Source organism: Psammomys obesus, unplaced genomic scaffold (assembly GCF_907164565.1).
Source record: "Psammomys obesus unplaced genomic scaffold, mPsaObe1.curated_primary_1811, whole genome shotgun sequence".
In the NCBI taxonomy this organism is placed as follows: Eukaryota; Metazoa; Chordata; class Mammalia; order Rodentia; family Muridae; genus Psammomys; species Psammomys obesus.
In genome coordinates, this window is record NW_026587556.1 from 2,572,680 (window position 1) to 2,594,234 (window position 21,555).

Sequence of the window (21,555 nt, forward strand, 5' to 3'; positions counted from 1 at the left end):
AAAGAAAGAAAGAAAGAAAGAAAGAAAGAAAGAAAGAAAGAAAGAAAAGTACAGAAAAGATCATGTTTGCTTCTCCAAATAAAATCCCTCTTCTTAGGACCACTGTTAATGCTACTGAAACAAAAATGGAACTCTAGAAACATCTCGGTTTCTTTCTAACATCAGCAAAGCTTCAGATCACACCTAAAAATACTCTGAAGATATCTGTGAAAATAACAAGCCCCAAACCAAACATGGAAACCAGCCCATTTATATACAAAGCAAAATATCTAGTATAAATACACTTTGAAAAAGAGTTTCAACAAACATGAGCTTGGGGTACAATAATTTATAGGTACAAAATTAGTCATATGAGTTATTTTGTCACATGAATCCTTTAAATTTATTTGGAAGTCCCACCTCCATTGTAAATTGTATATAATGTTAATGTACTTGTGTAAAGTACTGATACAAATTATTCTCAATGTAACAGATTGCTTTTCAATTTCAAGCTAACTTATGAATCAAAAGGCATTACAATTCAAAATTCCTCTAGCACCTCTATTGTCTCCTTACACCCCCCCTGACTCCTCCAGATTGATCATCTTTCCTTGTCTTTGGTCTATTGGGTGCAGAGAGAATGGAACTTCAATTTCTGAAAGTAATTTCTTACTCTGGTTCACCATGTCTGATCACCACAAGAATGAAACCAAAGCTGCCTTGCATGCTTGTTTGTTTGTGTAGATAAGGTCTTTCTATATGAAGCCCAGGTTGGACCTGAGCTTGTAATGCTCCTGCCTCAGCTTCCTTGGTGCTGGGATTAATGTATGCACAACACTGGCTTCTTCACCACTTCCAACAGACAAGGAAGACTTGTCTCTGTGACAGCCTTTTGGTAAATCTCACTGAATCTGAAGGACAGGGAAAGAGTCCTGAGGTAACTACAAGGACATGTCCAAGGTCTGCTGTGAGCCTAACAAGGAGCCTCGGGGGTTCCAGCATCCACACGTGCAAGCAGAGACAGGCCACGTCTCATCAAAGCTACTCACCTTAAAGCCATCAAAAGCAAAGGCACGTTCATCAGAGCCCAGTTCCAGGTCCGGTTGGCAGCCTGGCCTGCTCCAGCCCACCCGCATGTCTCCAGCAGTGACAGCCTCAAATTCAAAGTACCAGCGCCCAGCCTTCACCGCATAGGTCTTCTCTGCCCTGAAGATACGGAACCTCTCCCCAGTGCCACTGCACACCTCGGCTCTTGCAGCTGTGGGTTGAAGAGACTGGAGATCATCGAGTGGGAAGTTAAGAGACGAGCAGGGCTTGATCTAAACTCAGCCATAAAACCCACGGGGAGGCTGACTATTCCGCTCCATACGCTCTCCTGTTTCACCACCCACCCTCGACTCTGTCAGGTAGAACCATCCAGCACAGGAGAAAGCAGGCAGGGCTTCCTGGGAAAGCTGGGAAGGAACTCTGTGAATGACTACACAGGGGGGCTTTCTCCTACTGCCCCTTTCAGAATGCAGCTATCTTTGGGAGCAAGAAGTCCTGGGTTTAGGACTAGAAATGGAAGGTAAGACCACATGAACTTGAAGTCGTAGATGGGAAAAAATACATTAACTGTATCAATTGTATAATAAACTGTTCTGAAAAAAAGGGGGGGAGACATATAACTGTCTTGTGCCCCTCCCTTTGGCTACCATACTATTCAAACAATAGATCACAAGAAATGAGGGTATCCTTATCTCCTCCTAGGAGGAGAAAAGTTCTGGGGGCAGCCAGGAGAAGAACTTCTGTCTGGGAGAAAGATTTATGACCTATCCTGGGACCCTATTGTAGGGACTGGACTAACAGGACAGCATCCTCAGCTTCCTTTGGGAGGAGGTTGCACCTTCCCGGGACTAGCAAGGTCAAGGAGTCACAACCCTATCAAAGATACAGAACTCCTTTACAAGTAGAAAAGCCACAGGCTCTGCTTGATTCTGTGGACTCCCAGTAGGTAGCTCTAACTAACTTGTACAAGTTTGACAAGTGATGTTTATATTGAAATAAAAAATAGAATAACGTGACATTAAAAAATGAACCCTTTAGCAGGTACCTTTCTCCTGCACATGAATAAGGCTATTGGGACTCAGATTAAGAGACATGGAAAATGGACATGATCAAAGACTGTGTACCCCGGAACTCAACGCTGAGACAGAATGAGCACATGCTGACTGATCAGACAAGCTCAAGGAAGGATCAGATAAGATCTAATGTTCAGTTTTCTCAACAGGCTACAGGTTTAGAGGCTACCAACCACTAGAGGGCAGTGAGAACCCAGCTACGTATGAAAATGACCAATTATACTCGGCAGCATGGAAGGCAGCTTTAGTTTCTGAAAGTCTTACACAGTATCCAGAATGTGCCAGGTGTGTGTATATCATGCTTTAAAAATAATTGGTACCGAAGCAGCCACTCTTTCAACTTCCTAGTATTACATCTAATAAAGTCATTCAAATCTCGATGAAAACCTTGTAATGAATAAGAACACATTCCACTTTCAGACATTTCGGTACATCATGGAGAACAATACTTCTAAGGTAGCACAACTCAAATACCGATGCGAGTTTCGTTCATAATACGCGAGCCTTCTCCTGAAAATGGGGAATAAATTACAGCTATAACCAATTACACAGAGTTGGGCTCATTTTTTTTGCAACCTGTTCTGCTTTTTACTCGATCAAATGTAAGCCACAACAGAAAAATGAAGATTTCAAAAAAAAAAAAAAAAGAAAATCCTTATTCCTGTTGCTAGTGTGGGGGGTATCATGTGCCACATTGCACATGGGGACGATGGAAGGAAGCTTTGTGGGTTCTAGTTCCTCCTTCTACCTTTACATGGGCTCCAGGGGCTGAACTCTTGTCCTCAGGATTGCCCAGCAGATGGTTTTACCCATAAACTACCCCTCAGGCCACAAACTAAGGAATCACCAGAATGATTTGGTCTTATACCAGAAAATCATTCACACCTTTTAATCTCCACCTTAGGAAAAAAAAAAAATCAGTTTTTCCCAACTAGTCTCTCCACCTGCCAGCATCCTCCAATCTGTCCCCTCTCTGTGTTACCACAGTTATATTTCTATGGTAAACTGGGATGGCACAGCCAGCTCCTGCTTGACAACTTCCTGGGGCTGATACTCCCTCCTCAAATAAGTCCGCATTTAGTAGTAAGGGTTTCAATATATTGCATGTTAGTATTTAGGAACCGGCTTCTGGGTTGCCTAGCAACCTATGACGTCATGTGTCACCGGCCAGGTGGCCACACCTGGAAGGCGTGGTTACCTTCCTCTTTAAAGGGACCGGCCCGCCCTGTGGTCCCTCCTCTTGGCCTCTTCTCTCTTGCCTCTTGCTCCCCCTCTTGCCCTCTTGGCCCTCTCACCTTTCTCTGTTGGGCGCCCCCTCTCTTTCCCCCATCATGTCTCACTCTCCCTTCTCTCTTTCTCTCTCTCCATCTCCATCTAATAAACCTCTTTCATATAAAATCTGTTGTGTGCCTCATCGTTCATTAATTGTCCCCATCATTCCATTTTTGCATTAATTATTCTCCTATCATCCACGAATGTTGTCTCCTGGCCTGTGCTCTATATTTCGCCCAAAGTTAGAACTATTCCTGAGGTTTTTCCATGAGCAATAACGCCACACATAGTCTCTGTTATGACAATGTCTCACTCTGATCTCTAATTGCTGATGTTTTGATGTGTTCAGTATTTAATTCAGAAGACAGTGTCTCCCCTCAATGATACCTCTAACGGGTGAGTTGATCTTTTGCACCTACTTTCTGTAAGGTGCAACTGAGACTCTGCTATGAGGGAGGCATGTCGTTAGGCTTGAGGGTGTAAGCAAACACGGGAAACATGATCTCACCTCCTATGGCAGCTTAACACAACCATTGCCTCGCTGATCACCGCTCCTGTTACTTCAGAAAGACAGAGAGCTGTCTTCCTGTGGGTTTGCATGTACTCACATGTAGATGTGCACATGCTAGGGAATTGGAGAGTGCGCTCAGGCCTGTAGAGCTCAGCTGTCACTGTTGGGTGTCTCCCTTTAGAACGCTCTCGCCCATTTTCTGACACAGGGTGTCCTACAGAGCCTGACTCAGTCAGGCGGGCTGGCCAGCAAGCTTCTGGAACCCATCTGTCTCCACCTGCAGGCACTGAGGCTACGGACACATGCCGCAGTTCCTGCCTGTTTTATGTGAATTCTGGGGATCATATTCGGTTTCTCGTGCTTGTGTGACAAGTATATCACCGACTGAGCAATCTTCCTAGCTTTCAATCAACCGCTAATGGCTCCATCTCTAAATTCTTGTGAGATAACTCATTATACATAACTGTTCCTCCTCTTTTATTTCAGTTCCTTGTATGAATACATCCATTTGTAAAATCATTAAGTCTCTTCTATTCTTTGTCCCTTTTTTTACATTTGTGTGTGTTTGTGTGTGCGCGCACACACACATGCATGTGCACCAGAGTGCCCCTTTAGCAGCATATAGGTCCCAGGTACTGAACTCAAGTCATGAGTCCTGGAAGCAAGAACCAGCTCAATGGCCGCAGTTCCTTCTTTCCTTCCTGGCCTGTACAGTGTTCTACACTTTCTTGCCTAATGATCTCCCTACCTGCTGTTATCCCCAACTCTAAATCAGTTCCCTGCTCTGCTGAGCTTGCTGAAACACACACACACACACACACACACACACACACAAGTTGTCACCTCTATTAATAGTGTCTCTACTTTTCATCAGACCATGAATGTTTCTCTAGAATCTTCTCATCTATTTGCACTCTTTTCTACCTTTGTTGCTGAATGCCATCATCTGAATAAAGAACACTCAGAATTCTCTGCTCCACAGAACAAGGGCACAGTAGCAGCATTCACATCCCCAAAGTCCTGAGATGTAACCCAGATGACACAGTCCCTGGAGCACGGACTCAGTGACAATTTTAACATGTCCATCCTCAGGCCCCTTTCTCCAGCTCCAAAAAACACTGAAAAGCAACAGTCCTGCAAGCACAATGAAAAATCAGCTACCCACAAGTCTCTGGGATGGGCAGAACAGGGCTGAAATTCCTCCAAAGGCCAATTCAGAGACAGCTAGCAATATTTTACCTCCTGGGTCTTCTTCCCTGGATAAATCTCACTTGCAAATCTGTCTGTATTCAACATGCTTTAAAAATTAGCTCCATGCAAATACCCTTCTCCATGGGGACACTTGTTAAAGCCAGCAGGGGCAGTTCTTGCACATTGCAGCTGCTGAAGGTAGCAGTAACTTTGAGATGAACAGCAGCTGAACAAATAGTCTGTCAGAGACACCAGGCCCAAGCTAGCCACCGCAGGATGTATGGGGAAAGAACTCTCATTTTCCTAGAAATCTACCAAGTTGTGCCTATGCCCCGACGCTATGAATATAATTCAGGAGAGATCTGAGCAGAACTTCCATCTGGCCTTATCTGTGAAAGACCTTGATGTTAGGTTACAAGCCTGGGACAAATGGCAGAGGTGCCTATTTAACACATCAAAGCGGACCTGGCCTCGAGGTTCTTGCAACCCCTCAGCCTCTACCTGTGATTGGATCCTCCTGGCTGGCTTATCCCACCCGCTACCCTGAACTTCTCCAGCCCAGCAGGGGCCTGTGCTGCTCTTCCCTATACAATCCAACCATTTTGGATACCAGCTTTCTTTGTACCTTTGGGATCTTCTGGCTGACCTGGCTCCCTTCTGTTCCTTCTTCTGCCACTCCCCATCTCCCCAGGTGGCAAATCTCAGTCTGGTTATATCCACTCAGAGGTCCCTGCCTCTGCCTATGCTCTCCCACATATAAACTTTCTCCTCCAGAATACTTAGGAGCAGTCATGTTCCCTTACCTTTTCCTTTTATTTCTTTTTGTTTCCATTTACCTGAAGCTGTACGCAAGCAGCAAACAAATGCTAAAATGAAATTATAAACACCTTGGTAGGATGCTAGTAGCAAGTCAAAACAAGCAGTTTCAGCCTTTACCTAGAGAGGAGTCTCAGACGATCACTAGCTGGCCACACATGACAAACATACTCTACAACATTAGCTCAGAAAAATCCTTAAAAAAAAAGTTACAACACACATAATAACTAAATCAAGAGATACCATAATATATGATATATGTCCATAATATATGTCCAGATTCTAAACAAAAGTGCTAAGGTGTGCAGATACCACAAATTATAATACTGTATACAGGGAAAAAGAAAACTGATGACAGAACATGGCTCTAAAGAAGGCTGGGTCCAAAAAAAAAAAAAAAACTAGCCACTTCAAAACAGTTTAAGAAAGTAAACTATGTGAAAGAACTAAATAAAAGTATAAGAGCTAGCAAGATAGTCTAACAGGCAAATTTTGGGAGATATAGCTCAGTATTAGTATACATGGCTAGCATGCTGCAGGCCCTAAGCCCAGTCTCTAATGCTAGCAAGAACAAGGACCCGACAACCATCAAATTGAAGAGGTAAGGTAGTATTGGCAATACATCATAGGATTTTAGACATTAAAACAATGACAGGGAGACATGTGGACAATTCTATGCTAGTAAATACAGCTGGTTCAATTGTACAAATGGATTTATCAGTAAAGACAAAAAATTCTTCTCCTAAGGAACAACCTCCAGGCTCAGAGAACGTCAGCGAAACACTGTTAAAGCCTACAAAAAAGAAAAAAAAAAGCAGTAACAAAACAGATGATTCTTTCAGAAGATAGGTGGATGGAGAAGAAGCATCCCTACTTTCCATTATGAATCCAGCTTTAAAGCCTATCAAAACATAAGGAAATCATTACAAGAGATTTCTACATCAACATTTCTTGTGACGACAGATGTGAAAATTCTGAAGAACATTTTAGCAAACAGTTTTAGCTGTACATAGGAAAAGGAGATGATGCATCAGGACTAAGCAGGGCTATCCAAGAAATAAAAAACTTGGCTTAATGTCCAAATATCAACACTTTATAGCACATCAGAGAAAATAAAATACTCTTTTTTGCAGGTGGCAAAATCATATACATTTAATATTAACAGCCATTCATGCCAAATTCTTGCATAAACTAGGATATCTCTCCATTGTGATGAATGATACCTATTTTTTTTTTAAAAAAAAAAAGGATATTCTTAGCTAATGTGAGTCCCTAACCCTGGGCTATCTCTTGCCCAGAGGAGGCATTCTGCAGCTCCTTCTGTCTTCCACACTGCTCCCTGAGCTTTAGAGAGCACTCATCCACCACCTCCTTTCAGCACTGGGTTTGCATAAGAACAAGCCAGTCAGCAGTCCTGTGTAGATGGAGGAAGACCCCAGGGGCACTATCCTCTGTTGGACTATTTGCTTTCAATAGATTCCAAGAAAGGGAGGGTTACTGCACACAACTCTGTACCCACTGATGACTCCACGAGTCTCCAATGGAGAGTTCTAGTCCATTTATCGCAAAGATGGCCCTAGATAATCGAAATGGGTCACAATGCAAAAGTCATGAACCTAGAACAGGAACTGAGGAACCCATAGCCAAAGCCTGAGAGTGTTGGTAATGGTGAAGGTTGGGGAATAAGAGGGCAAGGGTAATCCAAAAATATCACATACATTTATGACATGGTCAAGAATCAAAATCAATCAATTAAAAAAAAAAAAAAAGAAGGAAGAAAAAAGAAAAATCTATGATCCAGGGAAATAGTTCAAGCATAGAAAGCTTGTCTAGAAGGAACAAGGTCCTGAGTTTGGTTCCTAGAATGGGAGAAAGAAAGACCCAAACAAAATCCTACTTATTATTAATACCATGTCTAACAGTGAAGTGTTAAAATGTTTCCCCTCAGACTGAGACTAAGCTGGGTCCCTTCTCTCTCCACTTGTATTTCATGTTGCTCTGAATTCCTCACACACTCAGTCAACCAAAAAGTAAACACAATTATTGTAAAAGGAAAAAAATGAGACTTGGTCTTATTTACATAGAGACAAAGCTATGAAATTTATAAAAATAAACAGAAGACACACACACACACACACACACACACATTTACACACCCCTCCGATCCGAGGATATAAAATCAACCTGCAAGTATCAACTTGTATTTCACATTACAAAACACCATACTAAATAAAGTTAATTTATTAGTTAATAAAAACTAATTTTACCTGTAATATTATTAAATTGCTGTAAGAAATAATGTATATAGCCTTTATTCTAAAAAAAAAAAAAATCACTGAGAGAAACTAACAAGAAAGCATAAGGTATACCATGTTCTCAACTATGTGAACTACTATTAAAAGATCAGTCTCCCCCTACCGATCTTTAAATTTAATTATCATCCGATCAAGATTAAACTGAGAGGTTGAGCATAAAAATAAAGAAATGCCAAAGGGGAAGAGCAACAGCAAGCACCTGCATGGGCAGGGGAGGCTTGCAGAGATGAAGGATAGCACTGAACCACCCGCTGTGAGATAAGTCTAATCTTTCCAGGGGTGGGGTGAACCACCCAGACCAGCAGCCTCAAGTGGACACCTAGAGTAGAAAAAAACATTGGCATTCTTTACCTTTTTATGCTTTCCTTTGGCTCTGAAAGCCCACTACATGATTTTGCAACCAAGGGGGGGGGGGAGGCAAAACCAGTACCATGGTCCTGATCAGGAGCTTCCAGGTGGTAGCCATAGCCCAGGAGCGTGCGCACTGCCTCTCGGAGACTATCTTTGTTGGACTTCTTGGTTCTGTCGTCCAAAAGAGTATAGGGAACGAGACGAGGGTTTCTTCTGTTCTTCACGTCCTGTATTGGGGAGAGGGCTTGAGGTCACCTGAGCCATGCGGCAGTGGAGTCTTGGCACAAGTGAGCCGAGCATTGCGCTGGCTGAGCTACGACCCACAGCCAAAGCCTTTGCATCTGAGGAAGCACCATCAGTTCTTACACCATCTCAGTTTAGGAGGAACTGTGAGGTAGCGAAGGCTCTCCGTCTCTCTCTCATGCACACACACGCACACACACAAGCTGTAGAGTTAAGCTTGGAGACTTGGGAAGAGGAGGCATGAGGACTGCAAGTTCAATACCAGCCTTGGCTACACAGTGAGACCTTGGCTACACAGTGAGACCTTATCTCAAACACACAGAAAACAAAACAAAAGAAAACAAGCTAAAGGACTGGACAGGTCCAAGGAGCTCTGCGTTGTCTCTTCTTTCTCCCCTTCCTCCCACAAGTTTAGAATGAATGCCTGACCATTCACTGCTACCTGGAACCAACTCACATAGGTTGTTTGTGGAAACAGTGACATTCCAAAGCTACTTTCTCTCAAAACAAGCCTTCCCACCAACACAGCTTCAAACCCTACTTCCTGTTTGCCTCACTTCTGACGTGGTGTTGACTTCCTCCTTCCTAGCTTCCCAATCCAGAACCCTGGTTGCTTCATGGTGTCATAGTCTCCAGAATGGCACACAAGGGGTCTGACTGCTGGAGGAGTTCCCCTGGCTGCTCTGCATACTTGTGTTGGAGACCAACTGTGGGAGAGCAAAACAAGAGAGGAAACTACCAGCCAACTCTCTCCAAGAGTTCACAGCCTATTTCTGAACCAAATAATGTCAGCGAGAGGAAGGTGAAAACTCAAAGACTTTGTCATTTAGACGATAGGCAGCAAATGTGAGGAAAGTTCAATACCACACACACACACACAAACACACATACACACAGACATAAACACATACACACACAGAGACACCCTCACACAACATTAACACATATACATCTCACACACACACACACACACACACACACACACACACCTCTATTTTATGAAGGTAAATAAAGGCTATTTTTCATTATTTTTCAAGATGGTAAAGACTTTCAAAATACATTTTAAGCCACGTGTTAGTCTTTAAATGGAAACGTATTCTAAGTCTTTGAGCAATTATCCATTCATCTCCTGAAAGTCTTCCAATAAGGGCATCCCACCAGGAGCTACCAAGAGACATTCTAAGACAGTGACGAGTGTTGGCTCTGGAGTCAGAGAACCTAAACTAAGTCTGTGACCTACTGGCTGGACGCTACTGGGCAAACTCTTCTCCCTAAGGTTCTGTGCCTACTATGTATGTGTAAAGTGGCAGTGAGACTCTTTCTTCCTTGGTGGAAATGTTGCGAGTTAAACACGGTAAGTACAAAACCCTAAGCTTGGTGGCAGCATCTAGTAAAAATTGGTTGCAGAATTTGTGAGGTGCCAGGCACTGCTGTTGCCTTCTATGTTACACGACGAGGTCAGGTATTTTGTTAATGAGGGAAACAGCGGCACACAGGATTTTGATATCAAGACAAACTAGGATGCGGTTAAGGGGCGAGGCTATATTTTGCCTTTACCCTCTGCTGCGCTGCCTCCGCCTCCACTGAAAGGCTGCCAGCTACTCCCATGAGTCCCTCTATTCAGGAAATAATCTATGGCCATTAGTACATACTCAATGCCAAAATCTAGGAACCTCTGAAAACTTGTTTTTCTCCTACATGGAACAAAAACTCATTTGGTGCCCTGAACAGACACAAGGCTGTTCACAGACTTATTCGTTAGAGGGTCGTCATGCCTAGATTGCACTGGAGGAGTAATTCACAGTCTACTGCCCCCTGAGGGTGTTCTGTAACATGTAAGATATCATCTGATTGCTCTGAAAAACAACACAGAACAAAACTTTAAATGGAATTCTGATACTGTGAGTCGTAGTTTCAGGAACTGCGGATCTTTTTTATTATCGCTGCAGGTTAATCCTCACATTTCAAAAATCTCTCCTAGACAGTCTCAGGGAAGGGAATGCCTCATACCATACCACAAACCCCTCTTGTGATATGATCTGCTTGGCGCAGGTGAGGAGAGACGGTAGCTCAGCTCGCACATGCTGTCATGATACCACACAGAGCTAAGCTCACTTCATTTCTTTTTTTATGGCATTTATTCTTGTTGTAGATGTGGTTGGAGGCGGGGCGTTGTATGTCACAATCTACATGAGGAAGTCAGAGGCCAACTTCACGGAGTTGGTTTTCCCTCTGCTTTTACATGGGCAGGGGGTGTGAGACCCAGGTTGTGAGAGGGAAGCAGGTTACCACCTACCGAACCACCCCAGCGGTCTGGAAGGGCAGAGCTGCCTTGCCCAGATGGATGAGCACACTAAAGTATACAGATGAGACGTTAACTGTGAAGAGCCACAGCTTCTCCTCATCGGTTGGAAATGATGACCGCCCACACTCAGAGAGAGAAACCCGGGTACCTGCTGGATGCCGTAAGTCCAGCCCTGCCGGATTCGGTCCCGGGCCCACACGTTGTGAGCATTTTCAGCCAACTTGTCCACCATCGCTTCCTGAGAGGGGGTGAGTTTTATAAAGCTCAGATCCATTGGGGCGGGCTTGTAGCCACTGGTCAGCTGGTAGCTGCAAAGCAAACAGAGAAACTTCAAATTGCTCTTTCTCTTGAGATCCTGTGACAGAACTGTCCTTCCCAGTCCATCTAGTCCCAATTCTTTTGTTGAAGACTGTGGTGACCAGACCTATAGAGCAGTCAGCAAGCTTGAGCCTCTTTTGCTTCAGCTGCTGCCTGGGTAACGAGGACAGCCATGGGGTCCTTATGTTTCTGTCTATATGCAAACAAAATGTAAACAAATACCATTTACCTGTATCTGAAAGACACAAAGGGCCTACAGCTGTGTGTTCCTAATAGCTGAGGCTTTGGGGGCTCAAAACAAAAGTATTATTTAAAATAAGCAATACCTAAGTGCTTTCTCTTCATGCAATTTTTTTTTAAAGATTTAGAGAGAGAGAATGCACAAGCGACAACAGAAGCCAGAGGAGAACATTAGATCCCCTGGAGCTGGAGTTGCATGTGGTTGTGAGCTGCCTGACATGGGTGCTAGGAACCAAACTCAGGCCTTATGTAAAAGCACTATTTGTTATTAACCATAGAACCATCTCCCCAACCCTAATACTGGTTTTCTTCAACTTTTGATGAATGTGTGTGAGCGTGTGTGTGTGTGTGTGTGTGTGTTATATGTTCCTGTGTGTGGAAATCTATGGTGATGTCAAGTGTCTTTATCTATCTCCATATTGCTTTCTGAGACAAGATCTCGACCAGAAGCCCCCTGATGTAGCTAGACTGTCTGGCCAGTGAGTGCCCAGGGATTCTACCATCTCTCCACCTCCCCACTGCTGGGATTACATGAGCGCACCAGCATACCCAGCATACTCACTGGGCACTGAAGGGCCTGCTGAGGGGCCTCTCCCTAACTAGCTATCATCAAGTCACCCAGATAGTAGAGTTTGAAGATCAATCTATAAGTCATTGACTAAGGCCAACACCCATGCAAGTCATCCTCAAAGAGAAACAGATGCCTCCTGGTGAGCAAAGCCAACAAGAGGCTTTCCTGCCACCTGTAATGAACCAAGGAGGCACCTTGATAGCTTAGAGGAGGGAGGGAGGGATTCTTAATAAAACATTACAGGCAATTCTATTCATGCGAAACTAGATAATTCTGACATTCTTAGTCCTCTCCCTACATAGAATTTCCCCCCCCCCAATTTGCTTTGATCTGTGAATGATCTCAGTGAGAGCTGTGAAGCTATGCTTATGCCTGTTAATTTGAAGTTGGGTTATAATTAGATGATGCTCATTTTCTGATGTAGTGTGTGTGTGTGTGTGTGTGTGTGTGTGTGTGTGTGTGTGTGTGTGCTGTGCAAATGTACATGTGTGGAGGACAGATGTCATTCCTCAGGTGCGATGCACCTTGTTTTTTTGAGACAGAATCCCCCACTGGCCTGGAACTCACTATGAAGCCTAGCTTGGATGACCAGGTAGCCCCAGGAATCCACCTGTCTCAGAGGCCCAGGACTGTGTTTATAACTGTGTTTATTCACCTGGGTTTCTATCACCCTGCACAAGGAAAGAAAAAAGGAAGCTTTAAAGTTAACTAATAACCTCACCAAAACTAAAGTGCCTAACCCTTCACCCAAACCTCTTCCCATCTGCTCCTTAACTTCAAATCACCTCTCACAGTGAAGACAAATGTAGGTGCCTTTGAAAGTCAAACATTCCGGGATGCATTTGAGGCTGCTGGCCTAGTGAGTGCCTCACAGGGAGCTAGTCATTACTAAACCACATTTCTGTGTGTAGTACATCCTAAGAATGAAACTAGGAATCAGTCCAGGATCTAGGGAGATGGCTCCATGAGCTAAGTGCTTGCTGTGCAAGTGTGAGGACCCGCGTGTAGATATAAAACCAGCGATAAAACTGAACATGGTAGTGGTCATATCTGCAATCCTAGCATTCCTAAGTAAAGTGAAAAGCAGAGGCAAAAAGAGTTCCCCAAAGCATGGTGGATGATAGAAGAGATCTTGTCTCAAAGAAGGTGGAATATAAGAACCTGCACCTGAGGCCGTTCATTTGACCTCTACACATGAACACATACAAGAGTAAAATCATCAAACCAAAATGTATATTTTGAAGAAACATATAAATGTATTTTGGTTTTTAAAAATGCCATTTCATCATACTAATGCTATTTAATAAGGTACACAGTGATCAAACAATGGCTCATATGAAGTACTATCTTGAAAAAATAAAGAGCTGAGGCTTTTCAGTAAAAGGAAACTGATGTTATTCTTGGGAGCTAAACAGCTTGAAATAAAGCTTTAGATTGATTCCTAAGAATTCACAGGAAATAAATTAATAACTCCTGTAACAATTCTTGAAGAGCAAAATCCAGTACCCTTCCAACAACAGACACATCTTACCTTATAGAACTTTCTGAAAGAAATCCTAATGGAATCGCCTATTACATCCATATCACCTTTCATAGATTTGTTAGTACACCTACTTGAACATGCCTACCCTCGGTGCCAATAATTCTACAAAATTAGATCATCAGGTATATACACATATATTTATTTTATATATAATATATAATTAAGCACACCTGTAACTCAAATACAATACCTGACCAAAGAAAAAACCCCACATTCCCTTGCAATTATTATCTTACAGATTTATCTTGCCAAGTATATAATCTAATAAAATAAAATTAAAAGCTATAGTCTGGGTGTTGGTTTTCTTTAAAGTACAATTTTTTTTAATGTTCTGTGAAAAAAGAGAACAAAAGTAATCCACACATATCCTGCTGAACTGGCTGTTCCATGTGCATCAAAATCCCTGAGGATGTAAACCACAACATTCATATCACTTGTATGAGCAGCCAAGGTTCCTGTTAAGCAGCAGAGCAGTTTAGCAGTCTATTCTCACAGGACCCACAGACTTCCTAAGGGGGTACTCTAAACGAGCCTAAAAGAGACCAACTAACATGTTGTAGCCAAAGCACTCAAGAAACCCCATTTTTCCCAGCCACTCTTACCCTCCTTAGGATGGATCAAGCTAAATGAAGGTGGGAAATCATTGTGAAAGATTCATGATAAACACGAGAAGATGAAGTCCGGATTACAGAGACGTTAGCTTTAAATTTGCTCAGCAAATCAGCCCTCCCAGGGCCTTGGAACAAATGGGGACACTTCAGAGGACCAGACAGTGGAGAGAGGAACAGCATGTCTTGCTGGAAGCATATCTAGAAATGAACACTTACTTGGCTGACCTTTCCATGGAGAGGGTAGGGAGAATACTCAAACAACACTCTCCAAAAGACAACTAGAGCAGAATTAATTTGAAACAGAAATTAGAATTGGGAATGTCGAGGCTTATGTTCCTTCTATTATTTCACACATTTTTGTTTGTTTTAAAATAACTGACTGACGGGGTGCGGTGCCACACCTCAGTTCCTTTTGGGGAATTTTCCTTTGCTCCTCAGCTTTCTTGAATCAAGACTAAAAATCATTTCAAGAGAGAAAGAGCGATCACTAAGTACACTCAGGAGACAGCATCTTTTCAAAGAGAGGCAGAGAACACCGAGTAGTGTGAGGAGATGGGTTGAAGATAAAGCTCTAGAGGAAAATTCCCAGTAGATTGTGATGTGGATGTCTAGCCACTGAGGATCTGTTTTCATTAGAGACACAGAAAGCAGGTAAGAGGTGTCACTTCACAATACAAATACAGATGACTGAGGAAATGGCTCAGTGGGCAAAAGTACTTGCCACACAAACCTGGTTTGGGACCCTCCCCAGAACAGGCAGAGTGGGGCAAACATCTGTAATTCCAGGGTCCCCTACTGGGAGATGAGACATAAAGAGTCCCCAAGAGCTCATGGACCATGTTTGTTTATAAGCATCTGGATACCTAAGATTGATGCCCAGAATGATCCTCAATTTCTCTTTCATTTTATTCATGGAGTGAGGCAGGATCTCCCAATAAAAAGAATCACCCTCCACCAATATGACAAGTCTTGCTAGCCAGCTTGCTTAAGGGATCCTGCTTCCACCTTCTCAGGCTGACATAACAGGAAGTCATCATGCCCACTTGGTATTTATGTGGATCCCTAGTAATCTACACTCCTGATTCCACACTTGAAGGCAGGTGCTTGGCTACCGAGCCACTTCCTCAGTCTATTCAATATTTCACTGTGTAGCACAGGCCTGTCTGTCTCCTTCAAGGGTTATTCCAGTGTGCTAAAGATACATGTCAGTTATCAGGCACAGGTGAGTCATTCAACTTACTTCTTGGGCAGCTTCATTTTTTTCACCTTCTCTTCAGCATGTTCGTCTGCTATACCCACGTGACATCCTAATGCCAGCAAAGTCCTGGAAAACAACAGAGATGAGCCTGCAGAACAACTTCCCTACATCTGAAAGCACCCAGCACAAGAAGATGTGGGAGTGAGATCTCCCCGTCCACCTTGCAAGAGAAACACAAGGCTCTGCTTCAAAAGGTAAAGGAAACAGCTCATTTAGTCCCAGATAAGGACAAGGACAACGAACACTAAAAAGGCACAAACCCTTAGCATTAAAAGTTGGACCCTCCCTCAAGCCTTTTCCACACAACTCTGTTTCTTCCTCTAAACACCTAGCATTTCCAGTTCTTCTATGTTGAGCTGGAGTAGAGGTCTCTGCATTTGGAAAATCAGATACACGGGTCTGTACATGAGTGCTGGCACTGATCCTTTTTACCACAATGAGTATACGCAGGAGCTATTTCACTGTGACTTGCTATTTTTATATTCCACTACAACCTTCATGGCATCGCTATCACATATAAAACTGATTACTTTAAAATCCCCAAAGAGATTTATATATTGCGCTTTAATTTTTTTAGATTCATTTTATGTGTACAAGTGATTTCTCTAGACATATGATTGGGTGCTGTGTGCATGTCTGGTGCCTGTGAAGGTCAGAAAGGACATTAGAGTCCCAGGAACTGGAGTTACAGATGATTGTGAGCTATCATGTAGATGATTAGAGCTCTGCAAGAGCACTTATTGCTCTTAACTGCTGAACTCTCTCTCCAGGCCTATTTATTGTTTTTTTTTAATATTTTACTAATTTGTTCATGTATATTTTATTTATGCGGAGGGAAACATATACAAGTGGAGGTCAGAAAACAACCTGTGAAAGTCAGTTTTCTCCTTCCACTGTGTAGGTCCTGGGGACCATCCTGCTTGGCAGCAAGTGCTTCTAACTGCTGAGCCATTTCATCACTGAAGTGGGTTATTTGTTGTTATTATTGGAACTGTCAAAGTGTTTTAACCCATTTTCTTTTAAGAGTCCTTCAAGGCTATTTTCATTCCTTAGCTGTTTTAAACAATAGTATAATGACTAACTGAATACATAGAACCCGTAAGTGCCTGGGTCTCCATCTGCCTACCTAGACATCCACATACATGATGTCTGTCTGGATATTTTATCTAGCCATCTATTATAACTGCATGGATGAATGGGTGAATGGGGAAATGTTATTAATAAAATAAAGAACTTTCCAATCAAAGCAAGGCTAACCAGCAACAGAAGAGCAGAAAATTGTCTTATGGAAAGAATCCAAGTTGTATATACTCAAGAACAGGGTCCTGGGGAGTTAGCCATTGTCGTCTGTTCAACCATCCATTCAGTAAGAACTTGTTAAATGCTTAAGTGCCAAATCCTGTACAATGATAGTAGGAACTTCTGATCCGGGTCTTGGGATCAATGAGACAAGCAGAGGGCTATGAAACCATGAACTGAGAATGGCAAAGCCAGCTTTGAAGTGATTAAAGGATGACAATAATGTTTGGATTTATTTTAAATTTAGATAATAAGCCTGTGAATGCATGCCCACCTAGAAAACTGATTATACCATAATTCCTAAGCTGGTGTGTGTGTGTTCTGTATGAATTTTGACAGTTCTTATTGTTCCTATTAAGGAAAATTGGTGCCTCAACATTACACTTTGCAAAGGTAGGGACTGTGAATCTATGCTGATAAAGTCACATGGACAATGATACCATAGGTAAGCCTAAACCATTGAAAATTCAGTTGGTATATGTAATCTTTTTATGGGCTGTTTGTTTTACCATTTTATTTTGTTTTAACTATGTGTATATGTGTGGATTTTCCATGAGGACAGTGACCAGAGGTGAACTTACAAGAGGTTGTAGATCTTCAGAGAGAAAAGTAGGTACTCTTAATCACTGGGCCGTCTCTCCAGCCCTTTCCTATGGGTTCTAAAGAGAGCCACAGGGTTCTATAAACTGTAGTGTGACCCTCTCAGTACAGATTCATGCAGCCTTTTAACCTTCTTCCCAACAAACACTTCCTAGAAAAAGTGTGGCCTCATCTCACACAGAGAGTGACCATCACAGGCCAGGCCTGAACAAAGACACAGGGCAGTGGAGATCCACCAGGTTACTGCTGTGAAGAAGGCATGCTGCAAGGTACAGAACTCCTGAATCCATCACAGTGTGAGAGCGAGAAGGTACTCACAAGCAATTTCAGCAAAATCAGGTAAAGTTCAAACTATGGCAAGTTACGCTTTTCATAAATAGTTTTGAGATCTATTTTAATAGGGATTGGCAGGGGAGGAGGGAGGGGCTTATGGGGGGATACAAAATGAATAAAGTGTAATTAATAAAAAATAAATAAAAGATTTAAATAAAAAAAAAAAAGAATCACTAATAACTCAAAAGCACAGCTCTGTTGGCGGAAAGGGTTATGGAAGGAGGGAAATCTGCCAGACAGACAACACAGATGTCTACAGGAGATAGGGATATTTGTGGTGGGAGGGCAGAGCTGACTGGAGAAGACATTTATAGGCTACAGATAAAAAGAAACCCAGGACAAGCTTGGCATCTACTCTCAGCTCAGCAAACGTCTCTTGCTTACGGTGACTTGTTAAGTCTATGCATAAACTCCAGTGAGTCATAGTATGCAGGCATTTGGTCAAACATTATTCTAGATCATTCTGTGAAGGTGTTTTTGTTTTGTTTTGTTTTGTTCTGTTGATTGAGAGTAACATTTAAATAGATTGACTTTGGGACATGTGGAAGCCCAAGAGAAGAGACTGACTGACCCTCCTCGAGCCAAGCGCTATGTTCCAGGAAGAATCCATTCTAAGAACTGCTGTTTGGTTCTGAGCTAGCCCACCACAACTTCACACGTCACCCAACCCAATGCGTGTCTCTCTGTCCACGTCTCTTTCTATCTCTGCATATGAATATGTCGGTGCCTCTGTGTGTGTATGTGTCTGTCTGTCTCTTTCTCTGTATAGAAACATATCTGTTTGTCTGTGTCTCTGTCCATCTGCCTCTTTGTGTGTGCGTGTAAGGAGTGTTTGACTGGTCTATCTGTCTTGCCTGTCTCTCCGCATATGCACGCCTATCTTTTTCTGCCTCCTGCCCCACTCCCTCTCCATGTACATATGTATTTATATAAATGTGTCTGTCTTGGACAAGTTTCTCTCCCTGTCATCCTCGTATCTGTGTGCATGTGTGTATGTATGTATGTGCCCTCATTCCCACATGTATTCCAAGAACTTGGTATGCCTGACGGTGAAAATGTGCATAGGAACAGCAAGCTTTCTCCCCTCTAATCTGACTTTTAAAGAAGCAGGTAAAATCAGTGAACCCTAAAACCATGTACATGAACACTAGTTAGCTGAGAGGAGCAATAAGGAAACGTTCAGAATAAACTCATGAGCAGAATCGTTAGCATTCCCTTCGGGGCAAAACCCTACACACGGCGTCTACCGATTCATCACACCAGCCACCAGGAGCTGTTAGAAGGGAGATCAGATTGTACACAGCAGTCAAAGGTTTAGCGCACTCCATGCAAATTTGTACATTTCTACACTCAGATGGCCTAGCTGTCAATTGTTAGAGTGACAAGGAATGCACTGCAAATTTAACTAAACTGATTTGTAAAACATGGGGGAAAAACAAGCCACTATGAATTATGGAACAAAATGCATGAATGTTATGCCATGACTACAAAGGAAGGACAGAGCTGCAGACTGTCAGAGCTGGTCATGTGACACAGAACACATTCCTTGGCCCAACCCGATCACGGGCTGCCTTCAGTAGGTTCTTCATTGGCCTATTGTGACCTTCTAGGAGGGAGCAGCAGAGGCTAAGCTCACTCCTAATGTGTTTATTTCCACGACATTAAGCTGTCTCTGCAATATGCGGCATGCCCTGAGCCCTAGCCCAGCATCGGAAATGTCATCAGGTTTTATCCTCTGAGTCTGTGGTAAAGTAGCTTCAGTGTGAATTACTCCTTGCTCTTAACAAACAGGAAACAAAGAAAGGGGGCAAATATAGAAGCACATCAATATAAGGAACTAATTTGACGAAAACCATTTTTATAAAACACTAAAGATGGATATGGTGGTGACAGGGGGTTGTCAGGGCTGGAGACAGGGCTCAGCAGTTAAGAACACTTGCTGCTCTTCTAGAGGACACAAATTTAGTTTCCAAGGCCATGTCAGGCATCTCACTACTACCTGTAACTCCATCTCCAGGGAATCTGACACCTCCTCTAGCCTCCACAGGTATGTACTCACACACACACTAAGACACACACACACATACACACATACATACATACTACAGATAATAAAAGTTAGAGGATTTAAAAAAAATAATATTTTAAAATAAAATCTGAAAACATATTCCTTTATTCAGCCACACTATTTATTCACAGGAGAGACGGCTGAGTCAGGTGCTTGCTTTGCATGCATGACAACTTCAACTGGATACTTGGAACGCACATTTGAAGAGGCCTGTGTGGCAGTACATGTCTGTGAACCCAGCCCTCATTAGACAGAGAAGGGCAAGGAGCCCTGGGGCTTGCTAGCCAGCCGTCTATTCAAGCCGGTAAGCTCCAGGTTCAGAGAGAGGCTCTGTCTAGGAAATAAGGTGGCAAGTACTATAGGAAGACCCTTGTGTCACACTCCACTTGTGAATGTATGCGTGTGAGTGTGTGCATACATTCAGCCACACATACTCAGGCACACACACACACACACACATAAACACACATGTACATCCGCATCATGTCTGGCTCCCTTTGGAGACGGCATAAATTAGCTGACAGTAGTTATTCTCAAACTTTCCTGCACTAGTAAACTGTCTCCCGTGTTGCCCCCGAAAGTGAGCGCTGTTGTTAAATAACTTAGGAAACACCATAACTTGACCCTACCCACATTTAGAGACTGACAGTCCCCAGGTACATGCAGGGCCCATCATCCAAAATGAGTATCTAGTTCACACTTATAAGTAGCTCTTCCAAATACATTAAGTCAGTGCTCTTTAAGATAACTGTGGTAAAGGGTTAATTTTCTCTTCACTTCTATTTTGTCAGCCAGATGCTCTGATAAATAAATATAATAAAACTATTATGTAAAATTAAAAGATTTATATCAAGGTATATAATATAGGTGCCTATATTCTTAAGTTATCACATTTATGGAAATTTCTCTTTTCTAATATTTATCTAATATTTCTAAGTACTTAATTTTCATATCTGAAATCAGCACAGACCAGTAAAAGTTTTTTACTAGCCCAATACCTGGTACACACTCCAAGCAGTGCTGTTAGATTCTAGAACTCTTGTGTTCTTTAATTCCCTTAAGCAATCATAGGCTTCCCTTTGGGAAATATTGATCTATAGCAGGGATTTATAAAACAAGAGGTCCACCACATTTTGCAGAGGCTTCAGTAGAAGCTGTGGAGGCATGTGGGACCAGATATGACCCAGGTTAGGACGCACAGGCATCCTAGGATCCATAGTTCCTAGCTGCCGAGACTGTGGACCCAGGGAAGAATGCCAAGTAGTTCTGAAGTTAGGCCCATAGGTCCAGCTCATGGTGCATACCCCGGCAGGATGCCACAGCTGATGAACACAGTGCTTGACTCTCTGAGAAAGTCTAGGAATAGAGCTTCTGATGATACATGTCAATCCCACAGAAGAAGAGAACACCCCTATCCTACTAAGACTTGCCCTTTTAGGAACACTGAAAATAGATGATGATGAAGATAGATTAGATAGATAGATAGATAGATAGATAGATAGATAGATAGATAGATAGATAGATAGATAGATAGATAGATAGATGATAGATAGAGGTTAGACAGAGATAGATAGATAGATAGATAGATAGATAGATAGATAGATAGATAGA

General features: G+C 42.6%; 1 protein-coding gene across 1 annotated transcript in view; it reads right to left on the reverse strand.

Moving 5' to 3' along the window:
• Nucleotides 1-21,555, reverse strand: part of Ryr2 (ryanodine receptor 2) — a 380,472-nt gene that overhangs the window by 187,670 nt on the left and 171,247 nt on the right. Inside the window, exons 24-27 of the mRNA XM_055603932.1 lie at nt 15,627-15,710; nt 11,252-11,411; nt 8,635-8,782; nt 1,029-1,237 (exon numbers count right to left, since the gene is read on the reverse strand). Of these exons, the coding sequence (XP_055459907.1) occupies nt 1,029-1,237; nt 8,635-8,782; nt 11,252-11,411; nt 15,627-15,710 (601 nt within the window). The remainder of the gene's footprint in view (nt 1-1,028; nt 1,238-8,634; nt 8,783-11,251; nt 11,412-15,626; nt 15,711-21,555) is intronic.